The sequence below is a fragment of the Typopeltis vanoorti genome, chromosome 23, assembly GCF_054136105.1.
Source record: "Typopeltis vanoorti isolate ZY-2024b chromosome 23, IOZ_Tvanoo_1.0, whole genome shotgun sequence".
Taxonomy (NCBI): domain Eukaryota; kingdom Metazoa; phylum Arthropoda; class Arachnida; order Uropygi; family Thelyphonidae; genus Typopeltis; species Typopeltis vanoorti.
The window spans coordinates 35,970,628-35,995,610 of NC_143571.1; the positions used below are offsets into that span (position 1 = coordinate 35,970,628).

Consider the following 24,983-nt stretch of genomic DNA (forward strand, 5'->3'; position numbering starts at 1 on the left):
GAACATTCCCTTAAGATGTGTTGTGATATGTAATGAAATTCTATCACCTTATTGATAGCAAGATTATTTATTTCCTCAAATACCTTCTGCTCACTCACAGTTAAGCCATCCCCTCTTACATCCTCTACACTTAAGTTCCTCATGATCAGGATGAAATATCCTTATAAATTGATCTCAACAATGTCTTTTGCAAATTTATTTTTCACTTGGTTAGAGTATAATAAAATTAGTTTAATCCTTTATCCAAGTGTGAGCAAACAAAGTTTGCACCTGAAAATAGGAGATACTGAGATAGGAGTGTTGGTAGCTTGCTCCACCTTTGCAACGAGTTGTCCTGGTGTTGTACCACCTTACCCCAGTCCTGAAGATACTTTCAGGCGCAAACTTTGTTTGCTCACACTTGGATAAAGGATTAAACTAATTTTATTATACTCTAACCAAGTGAAAGATAAACTTTGAACATCTTTCTCTAAATCCAGAGTAATTTATTAAAAAAGGGTGGCACACCATTTGGCAATTCCTATAGGTAGAGATGACCTGCTAATGCTTCTGCCTGGTATCTCCACTTGGGCCTGGCTCCCACTGAAGAGACCTGATTTAGCGGCCCCGAGAGAAAGCTCCATGTTCCAGCTCTGCAGTGAAAGTATCCAAGCCTTGGATTCAAGTTTCCAGACCCCGAGAGAGAGCTCCTATTACAGTCCTGCTGCCTTGGTAAGAACCCTTTGTCTTTTTTTTTCTTCTTTGGTTCTTTGTGTTCCCCCTGTACCTAAGTTTAACAGGTTTTTCTTATCTGCAAACAGGGAAAGCTTGGCCTTTTCTACAGGTCTGTCCTTTTGTGGACTCGGATCGTACAAGGGTCGACTCTTCCCTTTTTTTTGAAGTATGTCTTCGGCTCTACCGAGAGTAAGAACCCTCGGGTTCGAAATCGACGCAAGTGTACACAAGAGGACGTTTGCGAAAGCGCTAATTGACTGCGTAGGGGCAGATAATATTTCTGGCTTTATCCCCTATGGGGGTGGCAGATATCAAGTAGTTTGTAAAAATACAACAACAAGGGAGAAACTACTCAAAGGGGTTGAGTGTCAAGGGAAACTTTGCCATCCTTTTGTCGTTGGTAGCATCTCTAAAAAGATGAGAATAGAGCGATTCCCTCTGGAATACCAAGAGGAGGCAACGACATAATTAATCAAGTCTTTTCGAAATGGGGAACCGTACGAGATGTCCAAGTAGGCAAAGACGCTGACTACCCTGAATGGATGTCGGGGGAAGTCACGTTCTCGTTAACAATGAAAACAGAAGTTCCGAATTTTGAAATGATCGGATCGGCCAGGGTAATGGTGAGTTACCCGGGAGTGAAGAGGCAATGTTTTAAATGTGGAGCCCTGACTCATCTCGGGGCCCAGTGCCCGAAGTTAAAGTGTAAGAACTGCCTAACAGCGGGTCATACACTAGCACAGTGCCAATCGGCATGCCTAAAATGCGGCATTAAGAGCCATAAAATAGACACCTGTCCGGACAGAAATCTGGCTGAAAAATTGGGAGGCACTATTACGCCCAACACGGAAACTACAGCCCAAAATGTTATTGGTGCAGAACCGAATGAGTTCCCCACCCTGAAGGCCGCGCATGAGGGAACAACAAAGAATCATACTGCCACCTCCGAAACACTGCCAAGTACACCAGTGGAGAAGCCTGCAACCAGGAGAGATGAAGGGCAGGAGGAACTGGCCACCGATCAAACCGCCACTACAGACGTAGCAACTGAAAATAACCAGCAGCACCAACAAAACGGAACTATCACTGCAGTCACAATAGACGATGACACGGAGGCAGTAGATATGGAAATCAACAATGCAGAAACCACACAAAAGAGGCCAGCCAGCCCTGAAGAAGTAAATATTAAAAAATTGAAACAAGGAAGTCCAGCACAAGTTGGAAATATAAAGTCAACTTCAGAACCCACAAAGTTCCCTCATGCAAAGGCCAATGCACCTATATTGCATCTTTTAAAAGATTTCTGCGAGGAGGCAGCGAGACTGCGAAAAGCAATAGAAACATTCGGAGACATTCAACTGATACTCACAGGACAAAACGGGCCAAGAGTCGTCAGTGCAGAATGGAACGACGTGTTTGTTGATAATATAGATGAAATCACTCCTGAAAAGATCATTGGTCTTATCGATGCAGAGGACGACGTGGGACTAGCACTGCACAGAGGCCTCTACATGCTAAACCACGTCCGTGGAGACAAATTAGCAGATCTCATCATTAAAACCCACAACAATAGACAGCAGGAGGATTTAAACCTCGCCTAACAAGTCAGTCGACTCCTAGTATCGATCTGCCAGAGCAAAAAAAAAAAAAAAAAAAAAAAAAAAATTTGTTTTTTCTTCTTTTTGTCCTCTTTCAGATTAGAATTTTTGTTGTAAAAAAGGTCTATGTCTATTCCACACAGGAGGGGGTATCCTGAGAACCTGGGCTGCGAAGGCTTACACCGAGGCGGTGCAGCTCCTTGTGGGCAGCATCACCCAGGCCAGGCTCTGCCCCCGCTCTTCTCAGTATTAAACTGGTCATTCAGGTTGAAATTTCAGAATTTACCTAGTTTCTTACAAATTGTTATATGTAATTTTTAATGTTATTTACTAGTTCCTCTTTTTCATGTGGTGCTTCTTTCATTTGTTTTTCCCCACTTTCCTCGGGCAGACACCTGAAGAGGTGACTGACCGGGGAAAGCTGAAAAGAACGGATGGAGGGAGATAATGTCGGAGATCTGCTTGGTGCTGACATTTAAGTCAGGCCAAGTAGATCGACTGAGGCTTCTTTTAAGTATCTACTACTATCCACTCTATCTTTTCTCCTCCTCTCTCACTATCAAGCTGACTCTCAGCACAACTTTTTTTTTAAATCTAAAGAGGCCAGTGATGAAAGGCATGAACTCCCATTCTACCTTAATAAAGGTTGAAACTAGTCTGGGTAGTGGCCCTTCCCTTAATGCATAACATTATACCTAGCTGCAAGGAGATGTATTTTGCATTATGGGAGATACTGAGATAGGAGTGATGTTAGCTTGGACCACCTTTGCAAGGAGTTACCTGGTGTTGTACTACTTACCCAGGTAAGATAGTACAACACCATATTCAGTCCTGAAGATATTTTCAGGTGCAAACTTTGTTTGCTCTCACTTGGATAAAGGATTAAACTAAATTTATTATAGAGTAACCAAGTGAAAAATAAATTTTCAATATAAAGAAAAAGTTTGCTTTTTCTTTATTAATGTCATGAAAAATTACTCTGGATTTAGAGAAAGATGTTGAAAGTTTATTTTTCACTTGGTTAGAGTATAATAAATTTAGTTTAATCCTTTATCCAAGTGTGAGCAAACAAAGTTTGCGCCTGAAAGTATCTTCAGTACTGGGGTAAGGTGGTACAACACCAGGACAACTCGTTGCAAAGGTGGAGCAAGCTACCAACACTCCTATCTCAGTATCTCCTATAATGCAAAACACATCTCCTTGCGGATATGTCTAATGCATAACATTAGACATCTCCTTGCGGATATGTCTAATGTTATGCATTAAGGGAAGGGCCACTGCCCAGACTAGTTTCGACCTTATTTATTATACTCTAACCAAGTGAAAAATAAACTTTCAACATCTTTCTCTAAATCCAGAGTAATTTATTAAAAAAGGGTGGCACACCATTTGGCAACTCCTATAGGTAGAGATGACCTGCTAATGCTTCTGCCTGGTATCTCCACTTGGGCCTGGCTCCCACTGAAGAGACCTCAATAAAGGTCGAAACTAGTCTGGGTGGTGGCCCTTCCCTTAATGCATAACATTAGACATATCCGCAAGGAGATGTGTTTTGCATTATAGGAGATACCGAGACAGGAGTGTTGGTAACTTGCTCCACCTTTGCAACGAGTTGCCCTGGTGTTGTACCACCTTACCCCAGTCCTGAAGATACTTTCAGGTGCAAACTTTGTTTGCTCACACTTGGATAAAGGATTAAACTAATTTTATTAATGTCTTTTGCAGCAGTTACTATTCTACCATTTTCATCTGTTAATATCATCTTACCATTATCATTCTTCCTTCTACTTGCCACATATCTGAAAAACTCTCTAGGGTTTTTCTGTGTCTGATTTGCCAATTTCTACTCATACTGCACTTTTGTTTTGCTTACTAACTGAGTCAGTCTCCTGGCTTGTTCTTTATACTCTTCATGCAACTGATTATTACCATTATTCATCTTGTACTGCCTCCAAAGTTCTTCCAGATTTCATGCTTAAGCTCCTCATTCATCCATTTTATGCTTATGTTATTCAGCCTTTTGGCCTTTGGAATGCATTCAACCTTTGATGCTGTTATGTATTCTTTTGTCAGTTCCCAAGGAGCATTTATTTCCTTATTGCTCAACTGCTCACTCATTCGATGCTATAGCTCCAAGCTGTCTCCTAAGCTTGTCATAATCATCAGCCTTATAATTCCACATATATGTACTTTCCTCACAAAAGTCTGCATATGGCTAGCCATAACCTAGGTGATTGCTTCATGATCACTCTTACCAACAGGTGGAAAGTGTGAAACCCCACCCACAAATACATTCGCTGATGAAATGATCAGATCTAAAACTCTTGATCCTTGCATGCCTTCCTTTACATGCTGCTTGAGATAGTTATCATTCAAAAACTCGATAAATTCATTTTCCTTATTCCCAAATGCTATCTCTTCATTCCAATCTACACCACCATAATTAAAATCACTCATAATAATTGCCCTCCTTTGTTCACTAATCCAAGTGGTTTATACATTTCTTCATCACCACTCTCTACATTTCCTGCCTATAGTAACATCCAACTAAATATATTTTCCTGTCAGCTTTGATGTTACACCAGACTGCCTCGTAACCATTACCACTATTTCCCTCTTTCATGTCTACCTTATGTGGATATAATTCCCCTGCTAACAACAGCAGCACTTCTCCTCCCTTCCTGTTCTTTTTATCCTTGCAAAAATACTGTATCCTTCCATTTCTATTCCCATTAGATTATGATCTTTATTCAACAATGTTTCACTTCTTCCAGTGATTTTGGGGTGAATAAACTCAATTCATTGAAACCATTTCATCTCCCTTATTTCTGATACTTCTGGCATTTGTAAACAAACAGAGTAATTCATTTTAGGTCTATAACCAGTCCTATCCAAGCTACTTGTTGGTAATTATTTCTCCACCACACCTGCCCAGTCACCTATCTCACCACTTACCACACATATATCTGCTCAGTTTTCAACTTCTCACCCATCACACACTGTACTTCCACGCATACACTGTGCTTCCATCCAGCAAAACTTTCTCTAGTGCACTCACTCTAAAGCCATTCTAATGCAACCCATCATGCCTCTATAATTTCATTCTTCCCTCAATTCCCTCATTCTCCCCTTACTTATATGTACCCTTTACGACATGTACATTTCTATCATATCTCATCTCAATTTCATCCATCTATTTCTTAGACTTTGAAGACCATATTCCCTCAGTCTGTTCTCATATGTCCAATTCCAATTCTTAAAAACAGAGCTACAACAATTTGCTCCAACCAGCAAGTCCTGAAACAAGAACTAAAAATTCTCATTGTTCTTCATTTTACACACTGAAAATGATTTGTGACTCACAAAACAAAACATTAGTTTGGTAATTAATGTTTTTTCTAACATGGAAATCTCATGTGATACATCATAAGAGACTTATGCTGAAAGGGCTTCTTGAATGTAATTTTACATTTTTTGGGGAAGGAGGAAGGAAATGAGTAGTGTTAGTATCAATCAAACAATCAAACTTTCTGCTATAAAGTTGTGGAAATTCAATGTAGTTAGCAGAGTACTATTAGTGCCATTCTACATGTCAATTTCATTCTCATTTTCAGGGAGTTTTTTGTTATAATCTCATCATCACTGGATCTTCAACCATTCAAGAAGTCTCTCAATAGAGGTCTATTAGACATCCCACAAATTTGATAACACCACACATTAAACCATTCACTGTCAGAACACCTACTCAGGCAATGCCTTTCTCTGCTCTCCATTGCTCCAATCAAAAAAAAAAAAAAAAAAAAAAAAAAAAAAAAAAAAAAAACTTACTTTTCTCTCTCTCTTGCAGAACTAGGGATGGCCCTTTGTTTTTATCCCCCTTTCTATTGCTCTATCCTATCACTGGCAAATCTTCCTAATGTCTATCGGTAGGAATGCCTCAACTGAGACAACTTATATGTCCCAATTTAATTGTCCCTCTTCCCACTTCCTCCTACAAACCAAACTCTATAGATTACATTTCCACAATCAGCTCAAATATCATACATTCTACAATCCTGATATTATCTCTGTTATACTCATTTGTATCCTTTCAAAAATTGCCTCATTTTATTGAAATTCATGTAGCCAGTTCTGTCTTGATTACACCACATTTTAACTAATCAAATAGTTCAAATGTGGTTTAATGAAGAACTCAATAAATGGGTCCACTTAATTCTTATCTCTGGGCATGTTCTTCTCACCACTGCAGCAATCATTGGAGTGTCTTTACCATTTCTGCACTGAGTCTCTTGAAATTCAACTCTTTATTGACCATTATTTCAAGATCTCTTGTCTCCTTCACCTTCTCTAATATAGTCTCAAAAAAAAAGAATATGAAGTCTTTAAAGCTTAAATCTTGTATGCAGTCACATTAAACAGACATCTTAATATACCCACCTGAGAAATGGTTTCCATGGGACTTGTTACAAAACCAGAAGTGAGCTATTATGTTTATATATGAATACCAGAATTATCTGAAATAAGAACAACAAAATCACTGCACTGATTGAGTTCATCTACCCAAAATTTGATGGAATAAGTGAGATGTGGAGACATTATTGCATGAGGAAGACATCCCAACAGGAATAGAGATGAAAGGATGTTTTTTGAAGATAGACAGGGCAGCAAAGGAGGAGACATGCTGATGATGGCAGAGGAGTTATGCCCATTCAAGGTGGAGATGCAAGAGTAAACAGTGGCAGCAGTTTTGAGGCAGTATGGGGTGAAGTAGAAGTGGCCAGAATGAAATATTTAGTTGGGTGTTGCTACAGACCCTACAAATAAGAAAAGGTGATCATTATGGATGAATTTAATTATGATTATAGAATGAAATGAAGATATGGCATCTGGGAGCAAAGAGAATGAATTTCTGGAGTTTTTGAGAGATAGCTACTTTAGACGGTATGTAACAGAGAGCACACAAGGATAAAGGATCTTGGATTTGATAATCTAATCAGAAGATGCCATTATAAACGCAGTGCCAAATCTTTCTGCAGTTGATGAAAGTGTCCATGAAGTGATCAGTTGAGTGGTAATCAGCCATATGAGGACTTTTGTGAGAAAGGGATATATGTGGAACTATAAGGTTGGTGATTATAACAAACTCAGGTGACAGCTTACATTTATACCATGGAATGAGGAATTGGATGGGAAGGAGATGAATGCTGCTTGGGCCCTACTAAGGAACTATTCATATGTGACAGAGGTAATGTCTGAATGTATTCCAAAGGTCAGAAGGTTAAATAAGCTAGGTATAAAACAAAGACTGAAGAGGTTACACATGCAAAGGAAAACATTATGGAGGCATGAGTAGGGTCCAAGCAGCATTGATCTCCTTCTCATCCAATTCCTCATTCCATGGTATACATGCAAGCGGTCTCCTGATTTGGTGAATATGATAGAATGAAAACCGCTCTGGAGGATATAGTTGAGATATGAAATGAGCAATACATAAAGGTCTTTCATCCTAGTGACTGTGATATCATGCAGAACTTGAGTGGACTGTGAGGGTTCCTCATATTCCTGCTGTTCACTTGCAGTGAACGGGGGGTATATGAGGAACTGAGTTGACTGGATGTGAATAAGGATGTAGGGCTTAAGCATCTGTGGGGATGGAGCTAGCACCATTTCAAATCATTATAAATAGAAAGAGCAGAAACTTATTGATATCAGATAATGTGTAGAAAAGGGATAATCTAACTTAATAGAAGTTTAGACAGGATCTATCTAACAAATGAAATCAACAAGGAAACTGGAATTCTAAAGGTGAGTCTGTAGCCTTCTTTATATATGGAAAAGTAATATAAAGTAGGCTACAGACTGAGTAGGATATACTTTCAAAACCAACAATATCAAAGTTGGTTTCAGTCTGTCTGGAAAATGTTTGTTTTGTTTATTATAATATGGCAAATATGACAGCTATTAATAAAACTTTAATCTTCTACTGTCAAATGGGAAATGTGATGATGTTATTGTTCTTAAGATGTTCATTATACTCTGGTATGTTTCTGCAAATTTGAAATTAGTCAATAATCTAAATATTAGCAAATATTCTCAAAGAATAAGAGAAATAACAATACATACCACAAAACTTTTCATCTTCATCTGTGTTATCTCCACAGTCATCATCTCCATCACATGCCCATAAACGTGGAATGCATTTTCCATTAGCACATGCAAATTTGCTATCACTACATGTAATGTTTTCAGCTAAACAGAAAAGAAAACAATTACTTTAAGTATATTCATTTTAATGTCAGATTTAATACACACATGCATATATATGATAATTCGATTGCATGTTTTCTATTGGATATTAGGATTTTATAAACAGATCAAAAACTATAGAAAGGATTTAAAGCCAAGTAAAAGAGTTTAATAGCACGGCTGTGATCAGCTATGAGGATATATTCAGAAATGCAATCTGCAAAATCTTGTGGAAGAGACAGAGTGATATGATGGAGACATCAGGTACATCTTTATACACGCATAAAGAAAAACTGTTGAAGAAAAAACTGAAAAAGATTTAGCTGAGTTCAGGCCAAATAAGGGTCTCTAGATTCCAACTTACTACAAAAAAATTTGAGAAATCATTAGAATATGAAAAGGATCTGCATATAACAAGGGTGCATGCTATATCCACTGTTATTCATCATCCATATGGATAGACTGACCATATGTACCTTTTTTTTTTTCATATTTTCCGGCTGTCCTGTCATTTTAATAAAAATGTAAATTATGTCCTGTTTTTAATTCTTCTTCTTCTTCTTCTGCAGCTTGTCCCACTTAAGTAGGGTTGCTGTTTGTAGTGTGTCTCCTCCACAACCTCCTATCTTGGGCTGTAACCACATCCAACTTCTTCATTCTCAAGTCCGATTCCACCAGCTCACTCCCTCTCTTCTTTGGTCGACCACGCTTCCTCCTCCCCTGCACATCCATCTGCATGACCTTTCTTCCCACATATTCGTCCTCCCTCCTCATCACATGACCAAACCATCTCAGCCTTGCCTCCTGTATCTTCGCTCCTAAGTTTGTAACTTTCACCGTTCCCGTCACATAGTCATTTCTGCACATCCACCTAAGCATTCTCATCTCTACTACCTCCATCCTGCTGATGTTATTTTTCCTCAGGGCCACAATTTCCATAGCATACGTCATAGCTGGTCTCACTACTGACCTGTAGATTTTACCTTTTGGATCGATCGGCACCCTCTTATCACATAGCACTCCAGCCATCTCTCTCCAGTTCCTCCATCTTGCATCCCACTTCCTTCTCAGCTTCACCATCCTCTTTCATTGTTGAACCTAAGTATCTAAAGTCACTGACCTTCCTGATGACATTTCCTTCCAGCTCCAGATCTGTTTCCTGGCTGACATCGCTTTGCAACACATATACTCTGTCTTGCTTCTGAGTCTCATACCTCTCCCTTCCAGTACTTTCCTCCAACTTTCCAGTTTAGTTGCCACTTCCTATCTTGATTCTGCACACAGCACGATGTCATCTGCATACAACATAGTCCAAGGCGTGTCTTCTCTCACCTCCTCTGTCACAACATTAAACAGGAATGGACTTAATACTGACCTGTGATGCAAACCAACTGTCACTGGAAAACTTTCTGTCTCTCCAAGGCAGGTCCGAACTCTTGTCTTCACATTTCAGTACATCTCCTGCACCAGCCTAATATATTTCTTTAATACCTTCTTTTCCCTCAGAGACCTCCAGACTTCTTGCCTTGGCACTCTATCATACCCTTCCTCCAGATCAATAAATACCAAATGTAGCTCCGATTGCTTCTCTCAAAACTTTTCCATCATTTGTCCTGTTTTTAATAAAAACTATAAATATATTTTAATATTAGTCACTCATAAATTATTATTCACAACCTATAATCGTAAATCACTATCATGGATACCAGTAATTTGTATAACCACGGAGTTGCAGTGTTCGATACTAAATATTGATATCTGCAGTGATTTATTCAGAGAAAATAAAACAAATACATGTTGGCAACATTTGTGCATGTCAGACACAGCATCTATTCTAATGTAGCGTTAATTTTTGTTTTGCCTATATGCTAACCAGTAGCTTTGTTATTCAATGTTGGTGGTTTAAATTTCAGATTTTTTTAAAGTTTTAAGTCTTATTTTTTAAAGCTTTAAGTCTACACTTGCAATGTCAAAGAGGCCAAACTGCAGTTTTAATTACGATCTCCAGAAAGAATTCAAATTTATTAAAGTGGACAAGCTATGCAGTGATGGAACAAAAGTGGTATGCCAACATTGTAATGTCCCTTTTTCCGATACTCATGGAGGCAGAAGAGACCTCAACCAACATGTACATATCGTAACTTGTATTATATAAATTATCAATATCTGTATACAGTCATACCCCCGACTTATGCGAATCCGGAGTTACGTGATTCCTTATATGTACGTATTCCCGTCCCGCTTCATGCCTCACCACTAGTCATATCATTCAGGTGCCGGCTGCATTCGCCAGTGTCGCACATGCTATGAACAAGCACTGACGTGTTTCGCATGGTCTCCATTCATACATGATTTTTATAGTCTACAAACCTTGCGATTGTTTAATGTTATGTTCTCGATAAAAATTTTATCACATAAAAAATAATAATGTCATCCAAAAGAAGCAAGTCCGATTCTTCTACTGCTATCAAGAAAAGAAAAACATTGACTTTGGAAACAAAACTCAACATTATTAAGGATTTTGAAGGCAGAATGAAAATTTGTGAGCTAGCAAAGAAGTTCGATCTACAGGAATCCACAGTAAGAACAATCATAAAAGAAAGGTTTACAGATTTTGGAGGACATAGATTCTAACGAGGAATGAATTGTAGCCACAAGGCAAGGAATAAAAAAATCATTAGCTTACTATGAAGAAATTTTGCATGACAAGAAAAAGACATTATGCCATCAGACAAATCTATTAGATTTTATGAAACCATCGACATCGAAATAACTTTTTTTTTATGGACGAAAAACTACAATTATGATTATATTTCTTAAAAAATATAGGTGTTTCTGTAAACCTTTGGTCCCAATTGTATGTTTGTATATATAAATTATATGCAAAATTATACCCTGAGTTACGCAAATTCGACTTAAGTGCTTTTTATTGGTCCCACCTACTGCGTAACTTTGGGGTTTTACTGTGTGTGTATATATATATATATATATATATATATATATATATATATGGGAATAAATTTTTAACTTGGGTATATTGTATATTAGGATAACCAAGCAATTTTATATGCTTGGTTATTTTAGCTCCTAATCCCAAGTATGCAAACAATTAAGTTTGCGCCTGAAACAAAGTTCAAGTCTAAAGATGGTACAACACCTGTACAACTCATTGTAAAGGTGGGTAAAGCTCTGATCACTATTCTTAGTATTTTCCCATAATGTAAAGCACATCTCACTAGAAGATGTATACTGCAATGCATTATGGGTGGGGTCACTACCCAGACCGGTTTCAACCTTTTTTGAGGTCTCCTCAGTGAGTAGCTAGACCCTAAATACCAAGGTTTTAGTAATACAGAGCCTTATCAACTTTACCTATATAAGTTGCAATAAGGTGTATTAAGCTTTAATAAAAATCTCTGGAGGAGATATTGATGGGAATAAATTTTTAACTTGGGTATATTGTATATTAGGATAACCAAGCAATTTTATATGCTTGGTTATTTTAGCTCCTAATCCCAAGTATGCAAACAATTAAGTTTGCACCTTCTAGTATACATCTTCTAGTGAGATGTGCTTTACATTATGGGAAAATACTAAGAATAGTGATCAGAGCTTTACCCACCTTTACAATGAGTTGCACAGGTGTTGTACCATCTTTAGACTTGAACTTTGTTTCAGGCGCAAACTTAATTGTTTGCATACTTGGGATTAGGAGCTAAAATAACCAAGCATATAAAATTGCTTGGTTATCCTAATATAAATATATATATATATATATTGCTGAATATGTAGAAAGGTGTCCACCACCCAAAGCAGAAGAGACATTGGAAGTTTTTTTTTTCTCTTGGTTAGACTATAAATTATATATCTAGTTTAATCCTTCATCCAATAAATATGACTTCTCCATTACTTCCACCCCGGTATCACAACCACTGGGTCTTGTTCTCATTGATGAGACCTCAATAAAGGTCGAAACCAGTCTGGGTAGTGGTCCTTCCCTTAATGCATAGCATTACACCTGTCCACAAGGAGATGCGTTTTGCATTATGGGAGATATTAAGGCAGGTGATGAGAACTTATACCATCTTTACCACGAGTTGCCCCAGTCCTGAAGACACTTCAGGCACAAACTTTGTTTGCTTACACACATGGATAAAGGATTAAACTAAATATATAATTTATAGCCTAACCAAGTGAAAAAAAAACTTCCCACATCTTTCTCTAATCCAGAGTAATTTAATAATAAGGTGTGACACATTTTATATGTTTCACTTTAAGTCATTGCGGAGACTTCTAAACAAACTTAATTTGTTAAGAATGCACACATTTAAGTACTTACACTAAGCTGATCACAGCACCACCTGATAATAAAATAATAACACACACACACACACGAACCAAAATACTGTGACTATCCAGCATGTTTCCAGCCAATCAAGCTGCATGGTTGCCAGAAATAGGACTGTGGTGGTAGAATACTGTATGGGGGATTGCTCTCATGGACATCACTGGGTCCTCTCATCTCCCCAATGAACATTTGACCACTAATTCTTGCCTGGATATTACATTGGACTAGGTATTGCCCTACATTGTGACCCAAGGGATCTGGACTCTTCCAGTAAAAGATAATATCCCATGTCACAAGGCTTGCATTATGCAACCATGGTTCAAAGAGTACATTCTGTGTGCTCCCCGGCCATCTATTCTACTGATTTGAATCCCATTGAACAACTGTGGGATTATGTGAAATATAGCATGTGCCAGTCAATGTCAGTGCCTTGCTTGGTTGTTGATCCTTGGATGTTATTCTGTATAGTTAGTCCAGAATACCCCAGGACACCTTCTGTGGTATAGTGGAGGCAATATCAAGAGAGGTACAAGCAGTTATCTTATACAAAGGAGACCAACATGCCAGGTAGGCAGTTATAATGTTTAAGTTCATGAGTGCATCATCATTTTCTAATTCTGACTAATACTATTAATAAATGATAATTAATTATTATTATTAATAAATGCATACTTACGAACACACATTCGTCCCTCATTAACCACTTTATAAGAAGAATTGCATAAACATTCCACAGTCCCATTTGGTGCTTGATGGCAAGAGTGAGCACAACCACCATTATTAATACTACAAGGATTTTCTTTACCTATGAATTAAAGAAATAGATTACAATTTTTCTAACAAAATATTAGGTAACAGTCAAATCTTACTCTAACAAACTTGTAAGGTCCAAAGGAATAGTTTTGCTATTATGAATTTCCTTTACAAGAGTTCCTTGGTGTCAGATTGCAAGGATGTCATGTTGTTTGTGCTATAGGAAGATAGGACAAGAATGAATCCTGCCTAGTATGACTGTAATCAATGCTGATAGTAGGGATGTGACAGAAGCAAAACAAATAGTTGAGTTGCTGACTGATCATTTTGCAAAGGTGTATCATCCAGGTGGAGATTTTGCAGTTGCTGATGTGACAGATATCAGGTAACAGTCAAATCTTACTCTAACAAACTAGTAAGGTCGAAGGAATAGTTTTGCTATTATGAATTAAACAGCACTGACCTCAAAGATAAAAGTAAGAATCAGTGTCTGCTGGATAATGAAATAATGCCTTCTTTTGATGTAGTTTCCCCTGTTCACCAACATACCACTTCAGGACCCTCTTTGATTTTACAAGCTGATTTCCCAGGACATTGTTAACCTGTTTAAATTCACCATCAACACAGGATATTTTACACTGCAGAATAAATACAAGCAGAGTGAAGGAACAGCAAAACAGCATGTCAAAATTGAGATAAATGAACAGGTGTTCAGGATATTAAAAAATATCAATGTGAATACAGCAGTAGGACTGGATGGCATGTTAGCCTGGATACTATGTGAATGTGCAAGAGAACTGACATTGCCTCTGTTGATGTGCAAGGTTCCAAGAGACTCAAATGAGGGTCAGATAGTTCCATTACATTACTATTTCCAAGACAGAAGTAGCAAACTACAGACCAATTAATATATCAGGAATGGTTGTTAAAGAATTAGAAAATGGATAGGGATATTATGCTCTATAGTGGATAGCATTGCTTTGTAAAGTGTAGGCCCTATCTTAGTAATGTATTCATATTTTATAATAAAGTGACAGCAGAATTGGATAAAGGAAATGGTTACATCATGATACTGTTGGACTTTGTAGACATCTGACAGAATACCACATGGAAAACTATTACTAAAGTTGGAGCAAATTGGAATGGATAGGTCGTTGACAGACAGACACCAGAGAGTAGTATATGGTGAAGTGGAATCTAGGAGAATGAGGACTATCTCAGAGTTCTGTACTAGGGCCACTACTTTTTAATTTGTATATCAATGATATAAGGAAAGGTTTTGCTGATGATGCAAACACATCCTGCAGGATGATTTAAATAAATTGGTATTGTGAGTAAAGGATAATGATTATCAATTTAATGTTACAAAATTAAGGTTATGTACTTTGGGCTGAAAAGGTTGCATACTGTCTATCACATTGATTGTATTGGATTGCAAGAAATTGATGAGGCTAGGGACTTGGGAATAATGGTGGATAGAGAGTTAAAGTTCAAAGGGCATATTGTAAAAGTCATATATTGTAATACACATATTGTAAAACCACAAGATGTGAGTTACATAGCATGTACTTACTAGCTTGTAACTAATCTGTAACTAAAAACTAAACCACCTCAACCACTACACTTGCCTCTATCCATGGCAACTATGTTATAAATTTGACAAAGAGACTATTAACAAATGATGAATCAAATGTTTTATTAAGGTGTCTGAATTTTGTCATATCAAAGTAAGGCTCAATGGATATCTTAATTTGATATTAAGGTAGGTGTGAAAAAAGGCATCAGTGAGTTATGCAAAAAAGAAGCAAATAAATTATGGTTTGAAGTTCCTCTCCTGCCAAGTGTCATCTTCATTCAGAAGGTTAATTATTATGGATCTCTATCTGAGATCCATAATGTGAAATAGAAAGATAAGATGAAGAAACTGTAATCTCTTCCATCTTGCAGTTAGATTCCTATAAATACATGTGTTCATAGGACCAGTCTGCCTGTTCTGAAGGACAATAAATCTAAGTTTCTGAGAGAAAAAAATCCTCCACCTTCATATGAAACTGGCTAACTCACCTTTGAATAAAAATCAATGAAAGCGGTTCCTCACGTCATGCACAGGATTCAAACCCAGGTCTTTCCAACCAAAGGGCTCCATCAGATGCTACAACTGAGCTCTGGAGACTGCAGTCTGAAACTGCCCAGACTTTATACAAAGCAAAACCTTTTCCTTTGTATATACTCTTTTTTGAGAACTGCAAGCTCTTTTCTCTTTATACCATTACATTAATATTGTAATCACAAAGGCTGATAGAGGTAATGCCACAGTTCTAATGGATACTACAGATTATAACTGAAAGCTTAATATCTTACTCAGTGACAGATCAACCTACAGGGTAATTCGAAAGGATCCAATTCAGAAATAAATAAGCAAATTAAATAAATTATTGGACCATGTACATTCATGAGATGCTATCACTGTTAAGAAATTGCAAATTCATTTATGTTTGTCCAGCATGTCTCTATGGTCTTCCTACAGTTCACAGAATTGGTTAGCTATTTGTGCTCTATAATTGATTGTATCAGCTCTCCCATTTACCATATTGCCAAATATCTTTCTAATCTTTTTCAAAATATCACTAGCTCTTATGTTAAAAACTGCACTAACCTTAAAGATAAAATTAAGAATCAGTGTCTGCTGTATAATGAAATAATGTCTTCTTTTGATGTAGTTTCCCTGTTCATCAACATACCACTTCAGGACCCTCTTCGATATCACAAGCTGATTTCCCAGTACATTGTTAACCTGTTTAAATTCACCATCAACACAGGATATTTTACACTGCAGAATAAATATCAGCAGAGTGAAGGAACAGCAATGGTCAAGTCTCTCATCAACTTTATTTGATTATTTTATGGAACATCTAAAAAACCAGCTCTTCAGTATACCGTTTTCCCTCAAACTTGTATCTGGATTCAATTCATGGATGTTATTTTCATAGCTGGTCCCACTCAGAGACAAAATTATTATAATTTTTAGATAAAATAAACTCCATGTACTCAAGTATCAAATGTGAATCCAACAACAGTTTTTCCATTTTGGATACCTTAATAATTCACATTGATAGAAGGGATATTGAATTTTCTGTTTATAGAAAACCTTCCTTTGCTGGTAGATACATCCATCCATCACAGAAGACAGGCATTATCAAACGTTTTGTAAACAGAGTTTGTACAATATGCACTTCTGATTCCCTTCTTTTAAAGAAATTACATAAAATAAAAATTACTTTGGTGATTAAAAAAACTAACAAACAGCACTGATTCTTTGCAATTACAATCTATATTGGTAGCATGGAACTATATTAGAAGCTGTGTTCTTTTCTACCATCTACGAAGAACAAATTACCACTTCTCTTCCTGCCAGGTGTCTATCAAGTGCCTAGGTAAGTTAAATGTGTTACATTTTTAGAATATGACAAGTCTGACCTTGCTGATAGTGGACACACAGTTCTTTGATACCAAAACAAAGATTCTTCAATCTAGAAGGTTTGAATTTGTTTGTCTGTTCCATGGGCTTGTGGAGTCTTACAACATTATCTGAATTTTAACTGATCTGGTTGCATGTCAATTTCAAATTTCTGGGAAGTGATCACCATTAACTATTCATGATTTATTTATTTAGTTTTAAAAAATATTGATTAAGTTAATGGCAATCACTTCTCAGACATGTTTTGAATGTAGTTTTCTCTTCTGATTTTCTCTTCTCTCCTTGATGTTATATTCATGTAACACTGGAAAAAATCTATTGGAGTTTTAGCATAATTCTATTTTTTTAGATATGCTAACAATCTAACAAAGGTTCCCAAACTTTGTAGGTTCACTGTGCCTTTACTGTCTCAGTAATTTTGTATTCTCTACCAATGTGATCTTCTCTGCTACCAATACAGAGTTGAGCTGTTAAATAAACTGAAATGAATGAGATTGGATAACAGACCAGTCAGTTAGATTGATGACTGGCTGTCAGATAGGTATCAGTAAATTATATATGGGGATGCAGTATCCCCATAGGAGGACAGTCACTAGTGATGGGCCACAGTAGTCTGTATTGGGCCCAGTGGCACACCCGGGGGGGGGGGGGGGGGGGGGAAGAGGCCCTGGCACCCCCAAAGAAAAGGAAAAAACACTAGAAAATTTTCCAAAAATCTTTTCCTAATTAAAATTCATTTTTTTATTTATGTTGTGTCGTGTCTTCTATTTCTATACTACTTATGAATTAGCGATCACTGCAGATGCTCAGTCATAGGTCGTATACGATGCGTAGTGTGTATTCGCAAATCATCTACTCAACTCGGCCCCCCAAAGGTTAAATCCTGAGTGCTCGGCCCCCTCCAAGATTAAATCCTGAGTGCAATACTGATTGGGCCATTGTTCTTCAATTTGTATATTAATGATATTGGGATGGGTTTAACTCATGATATGCAACTGTTTACAGATGATGCAAAACTAGGGAGAACAATGCAGAGTCAAGCAAGTGTTATGGCCTTACAGGAAGATTTGAATAGACAATATGAATGGGCAGATAAGTGCAACTATCGATTCAATATTGCAAAGTGTAAGGTTTTGAAATCTGGTAAGAAATGATGGGATGCAAAGTATACACTTGGTAGAGAAAAGGAGGTAGAGGAGATAAGAGATTTGAGAGTGGTGGTGGTGGTGGACAAAGACCCAAAATTCAGGGACCACATTGCACAATAAATTAAAGATACCAAGAAATTATATACTTAGTTTAATCCTTTATCCAAGTGTAAGCAAACAAGTCTGCACCTGAACTTTTTTCAGGAACTAGGGCAACTCGTATGAAGAAGCTAATGACTTCACATCACTTGCCTTTGTATTCCATAATACAAAGCACATCTTGTGGACATGTATAATGCTATGCATTATGGGAAGGGTCACTACCCAGACCGGTTTCAACCTTTATTGAGGTTTAATCAGTGGGAGCCAGACCTAGAGGTGATACTAAGGTTGAAGTAATGCAGAAGTTATATTTCCATATACGAGTAGCCAAAAGGTGTCACACCTTATTATTAAAATTATCAATAAAGGTCAAAACTGGTTATTCCTTATGCTTTGCATCATGGGATACTAAGGCAAGTGATGTGAAGTCATTAGCTTCTTCATATGAGTTGCTCCAGTCCTGAAAATAGTTCAGGTGCAAACATGTTTGCTTACACTTGGATAAAGGATTAAACCGAGTATTTCTTGGTATCTTTAATTTAGTGGAAAAACTTCCAACACATTGCACAAGTGATGAAGTCGTCACACCAGATAATGGCAATGATGCAGAGGATCCTGACATGCAGATATAAAGAGGTTATGATTCCATTGTATAAGGCCTTGATCAGGCCTCATATGGATCATTGTGTACACCCAGTTTTCATTACCATGAAAACTGTGTACACCCAGTTTTCATGGTAATGAGGATATGTTAGAAAGGTTTGAAAGAAGATTCACAAAGGTGTTTAGTGGTCTTTGGAATGTGGAGCATGAAGACAGATTGAAAGAACGTAAATTATGGAATTATGGTCAGAATCATTTGTCGGCCTGGTTGGCTGAGTGGTTAGCATATCCGCTCTCCAGCCAAAAGGCTGCGGATTCAAATCCTGCTGTGGGCATGGATTTTTGTGATTGTCTGTGAAAATACTAGTGGTGATGGTGGGCAGTAGATGGCATTGGTGTAGATGATGAGGTTTTTGCAGTAGTTGGTGGAGACATTGTAGAATAGGTGCCCTCCCTCAACGAGTCTTTGGACTCCCTGGAGGTGTAATAATAATTATAATAATAATAATAATAATTATTATTATTATTATTATTACTGAACTTTGCAATTTATTATAATAATAATAAATTGCAAAGCCTCGTAAATAGGAGGAGCAGGAAGGTATGATTCAGACATATGTTAGTCAGGGATTGTTATCAGGTTCACATGGAAAATTTTTTTCATAGAATGGGGGGGGGGGGAATAAAAGAAGAAGCCATTTGTGGAAACTGTATAAAAAGAGTGTGAGCAGAGAAGTGAGTTGTTTGTATGAAGGGTGGTTGGTGAGTGGAATCCATTTCCTGAGTGTGTTGTGAATGTTGTGAATATAGACACTTTGAACCAGCTTAAGGCATGGTTGGATAAGCTTTGTGTGTGTGATAGTGTGTACTGCCCACGATGACCCTGACTCCATGGAGGTCAGATGTTTATCATTATTATTATTATTATTATTATTATTATTAACATCTGACCTCCATGGAGTCAGGAATTTGATGATGATGATAATAATAATATTTTTCATGCAGCTGTAAGGCCAAAAGAGAACCTAACATTTCCATTTATTAAGTCGTTAGATCCAAAATGATAATGTGGAATCGGTATAAGGGCCTGTTTAGTTGACTGGTGAGTTGCCCAGTCTCAAATGGAAGTGTGGAAAAATTTTGCTCCTCAAAACTTGGGTTTCACATTTTGTAAAACAGACAATTAATAATAATAACACTCTACACAACAATTTTAGTTGTTTTTCGCTGTAATTCCAAACAATGCAATACACTTTGAATAATTTTGATGCTATATGATATATATTTACTGAGTGATTTAAATGCTTCTGTAGAGCAATAGAAGAAGAAGAATGGTATGTTGCACTCTTTGAATGGAAAAGACCTGAGCTCAAATCTCATCATGACAAGCTGAATCGTTATATGGGCTTTGTCATTTGAAGGTGAGTTAGCTGATCTCATATGAAGGTAGCAGGTTTCTTCTCCTGGAAACTTTTTCAGCATGCAGGCAAATCAGCCACGAGAATACACACAATTTACAGATAAAAAAATACTAGTGATGGTGGTGAGCAGTAGATGGCAGTGTGCAGATGATGGTAGTGGCATTTATTGAAGATAGAGAGTTGTGCATTGTACAGTAGATTGCCCTCCTCCTCCCTTGATGAGTTCTTGGATGCCTTGAAAGTGTCCTGTAATTATAATAATAATAATAATAATAATAATAATTGTTGGACAAATGCCATAGAAAAGAATGGAGAAACTCCAGTGTTGCTCTTGGTATTTCTAAATATATCAACTGGGTTTGACACAAAAGTCCTATTAAGTAAACTTGCATCTTACAATCACTCTTCTTATAACTTCTGCAACAGGGTTATCACCTCATGTGAAAGTGGATAAATATTTATCCTCAAAATATGCAACTAATGCTTGGGTACAATAAAGATCTTTTTCTTTCTTTTTTTGCCTATTTACTAGCCCTTTAAATGTAGTAAAGTTTCCAATGAAAATACTTAAGAAAGAAAACAACTTTGTTTTATCGACTGCTTCTGTATTATGAATTACTGATTGTGTATCAGTGACCTCCTCCAATGCATGCAAATCAAAACAAATGACATTCTTTTATTATCATTAAACCCTAGCTTTCACTACACAAATCATCAAAACTATAGAACAGTTAATTTCTATAACCTTAAATTCTTCAGTGTTGTAGAGAACCTTATTCTCTTGCAGTCTGGTTCAAATCTGCTGTGGGTGTCGATGTGATTGTGTTTGGGTGGTAGATGGATTTTATCATGAGGTGTGGGACCAATGTCTTGCTTAACAGAGGATGAAGTGGCTTGCAAAAGTTCCATATTTGGTCTCTAGAGAGGATTTTTGGTCTATGTAAACAATAAAAAAATACAAAAAAAAAAAGAATTAATATGAATATGAACAAAAATAGAAAAAAATCCTTAGCCTACTCACAATAGTAATGTACTATAGGCCTACAACCGTTTGTGAGAAGAAGTCACATTAAAAACATCAATACTTGTTAAACTGAATTCAACAAAAACTTAATAAATATCTTTTTGTTCCAGTCTCACTTTTGAGACTTAAGACTGGAAGAAAATACCTGTGTCACCACTAATAAGCCTAATGTTTAACTACAATAAAACAGATGAAGAGATTGCGATCTGTTAGCCTGCAAAGAAGCCATGCATGATGTATATATGTCATTGAAATGATGAAACAGCTCAAAATCATAGGTTATAAAATGTCTCTGAAAACAACATAAGAGTTTTACTGCGATAGCTTTGAAAACATTGTTAGGAGAGTTGCGCAAGTAAACAGGCACAATCCTATGGTAAAGTAGGATTGTTATTGCATTACACACAAACTTCATGGCCATTACAAGTTTGAATAAATACTATGCAATGCAAAATTCATTTTATAAAATTCTTCTCATAGCTAGTATAGCCATGTTGTAAAAATTGTTAACAGGACCTAGTTTGTTGAATTCTTAGGGAAAAATGCATGGGCTAGCTTCTTTCATTTAGATGTTCCTTGGATTTTTCCAGATTTATCAAGATTTCAGTTTTTTTGATATTGATCATTAGTTTAGAATAAATAATGCATTTTATTTTGGGTCAAGGAAGATTTTATTACATTATAACTTTTATCTTTTGATTAAATACTAACAACTCTATTATTTATATACTGTTTAACCTATATTTATTTAATCACATTTGCTTAATCTATATTGTCATATATTGTTTAATCTAAGAAGAAAGTTAATTATGTCATTTTTTTAAAAGATCAACCTTAAAATGATTTATAATTATCATACTTGGTCGCCAGCATTACAACAGTCTTAGAGTGAAGCAGAACCACGAGTTTGTTTTTCATGGATACTGATAAAAATATGAGTATTTGTTCAAGGAAACTTGCAAACCTGAGACAAACTAGCCAAGCTTAAATAAAAAAGGACTGCACGAAAGTTGGACCGAAAGTATGGAAACAAAGAAGGATGAATGAGAGTGAAAGTGAGAAGAGAGGGTTGAGAGAATGTGTCGCGAGATTCGGAAGTTGAATTGGATTGGATGAGGCAAGAAATGAAATGGATGCGGAATGAAATTAAGAGAATTCAGGTCAAAACTATTAAAATAGATCATGATGGCATGAAAGAGTTAACAAAAGATGAGCGAGTGGCGTTGTATGGCAACTCCATTATTAAAGGTGTGCTAGAGGATAGAATGCACAAGGTATGTTTTCCAGGCGGTAAAATGAGTAGAGTGATCGAGGCATTGGATATGAGGCGGGAGCGAGCAAAAGAGTTAATAGTATTAATTGGTACAAATGATTTCAGAGAGGACAAAGAGCGTGTCAGAATATATATCAAGAGGCTGCTCGGAAGGATAAAAGAGAATAGTGTAACAGGAAGGGTAGTCAGTGTGTTGCCTAGGTATGACTGTGGTGAAATGAGGCAGAAAGCAAGGATTATGAATGATATGCTGGCTGAAATGTGTGAGAAGATGGGAGTACAGTTTGTTAATGTGTGGAATGAGTTTGAGGGACGAAGTGAGCTGTATGGGAGCGATGGACTGCATTTGAGTGGTTATGGTGTGAGTCGCTTGGAGAGACTGCTGCTGGAAGGTAGAGAAGTGAACAGAGAGAATGAATCAGATCGAGAGGAAAGTGATGTGGAAGAGCAGGAGAGTAAGACAGGAGAGATTGAAGAAGTGGATATGAATGGGGAAGTGAGTGGTATGAGTATAGAAAATTACAGACTGGGTGTGCAAGAGGAGCAGGGAAATGGGGAGGCTCAGGGTGGACAGGGTTACACAGCATGACAAAGGTGGATGCTCCAAGAGGAGGAGAGAGCATGTGTAGGCAGGAAAGGAATAGGATGACCAGGGATCAAAGAGGAAACAGTTGGAATTGAAAAGGGTTCTAAAATGAAGAAACAGAAAGGGAAATGGTCCCAGTCGAGCATGGAGAGATCACATTGAGTGAGTGATATCAGTGGAACTAGCTGTAGATCCAGAAATGAGCTGTTGTGTTTGTATACCAATGCTAGAAGTATAAGAAACAAGGCAGATGAAATGGTTGCACTAATTGCGACTGTTCACCCAAAGATTGTCGCAATAAGTGAGACATGGTTGGAAGAGGATGATATCCTGAAAGGAATAGAGATGGAAGGGTATGATGTGTTTCATGAGGACAGAAGGGGTAAAAAGGGAGGGAGAGTGCTATTGATGATAGAGAAAGAGTTATGTCCATACAAAGTAGAGATGCAAGACGGAAATAGTGCCGTGGTTTTGAGGCAGTATAGTGTGAGATAGAGGTGAATGGAATCAAATACTTGGTGGGATGTTGTTATAGTCCAGGTAATGTGGATGGTGGTGATAGTGAAATGTATAGTCAAATTAGCCAAGCAAATAAGAAAAGGGTGATCATCATGGGTGATTTTAATTATTGCAATATAGACTGGAATGATGAGATAGCAACTGGAAGTAAAGAAAATGAGTTTCTTGAGTATTTGAGGGATAACTACCTCAGACAGTAAGTAACAGATGGCACACGAGGATTAAGGGTCTTGGATTTGGTCATCTCATCAGAGGATGTAATTATAAATGAGGTGTCAAACCATCCACCAATTGGTGAGAGTGACCATGAGGTGATTACCTGGGTGGTTGCCAGCAGTGCAATGACCCCTGTGAAAAAAGGGTATATGTGGAACTACAAGGGAGGGGGGGGTGATTATGAAGAACTCAGGAGACAGCTTGCAGGTGTAGCTTGGAATGAGGAGTTAGCTGGAAAAGAGATCAATGCAGCTTGGGAGATTTTCAAAAACTATTTAGTAGATGCAATGTCTAAATGTATTCCAAGGTTCAGAAGGTTAAATAAGGAAGGAGTGAGATGGATGAATAAAGAGATTAAGCATGCGATACATAGAAAAAGGGCATTGTGGAGGCAGCATAAGAGAAGTGAAAATAACCAATTTCATGAGGTCTACAAAGACCAGGAAAGGAGGGTGACTTGGTTGGTGAGAGTAGCTAAAGAGAGGTATGAACAGCAGTTAGCTAATCCTAGGGAGTTCTTTCGATATGTAGCCAGCAAAAGAAAGAATGATTATGGAAGGATGACATTGATTGGAGAAAATGGTATAAAGACAGCTGTTGCAGAATGTGTGGTGGGGATACTTAATGAGCAGTTCATAAAGATCTTTCAATCTTGTGAATGTGACTTCATGGAGAGATTGAGAGCAGTTGATGATGGGGAGGAGAGACTGACTGTAAGTGAGCAAGAGGTGTTTGGGGAGTTGAGTAAACCAGATGTAAATAAGGCTGTGGGACTTGATAATATATCACCGCATATTCTGGAGGAATGTGCCAGGGAGTTGACACCTGCCTTGACATACTTTTTTAATACGAGTCTTGCACTTGGTCAAGTTCCTAGGGAGTGGAAGGAGGGCAAGATTGTGCCACTTCATGAAGGAGGTGATAACTCAAGCATCAAACTATAGGCCTATCTGT

The 24,983-nt window shown here is 37.4% G+C and overlaps 1 protein-coding gene across 1 annotated transcript in view; it reads right to left on the bottom strand.

The window, feature by feature from the left end:
- mgl (low-density lipoprotein receptor-related protein megalin) overlaps nt 1-24,983 on the bottom strand; it is an 890,817-nt gene that overhangs the window by 366,244 nt on the left and 499,590 nt on the right. Inside the window, exons 48-49 of the mRNA XM_090412774.1 lie at nt 13,583-13,711; nt 8,436-8,561 (exon numbers count right to left, since the gene is read on the bottom strand). Coding sequence (XP_090268900.1) covers nt 8,436-8,561; nt 13,583-13,711 — 255 coding nt within the window. The remainder of the gene's footprint in view (nt 1-8,435; nt 8,562-13,582; nt 13,712-24,983) is intronic.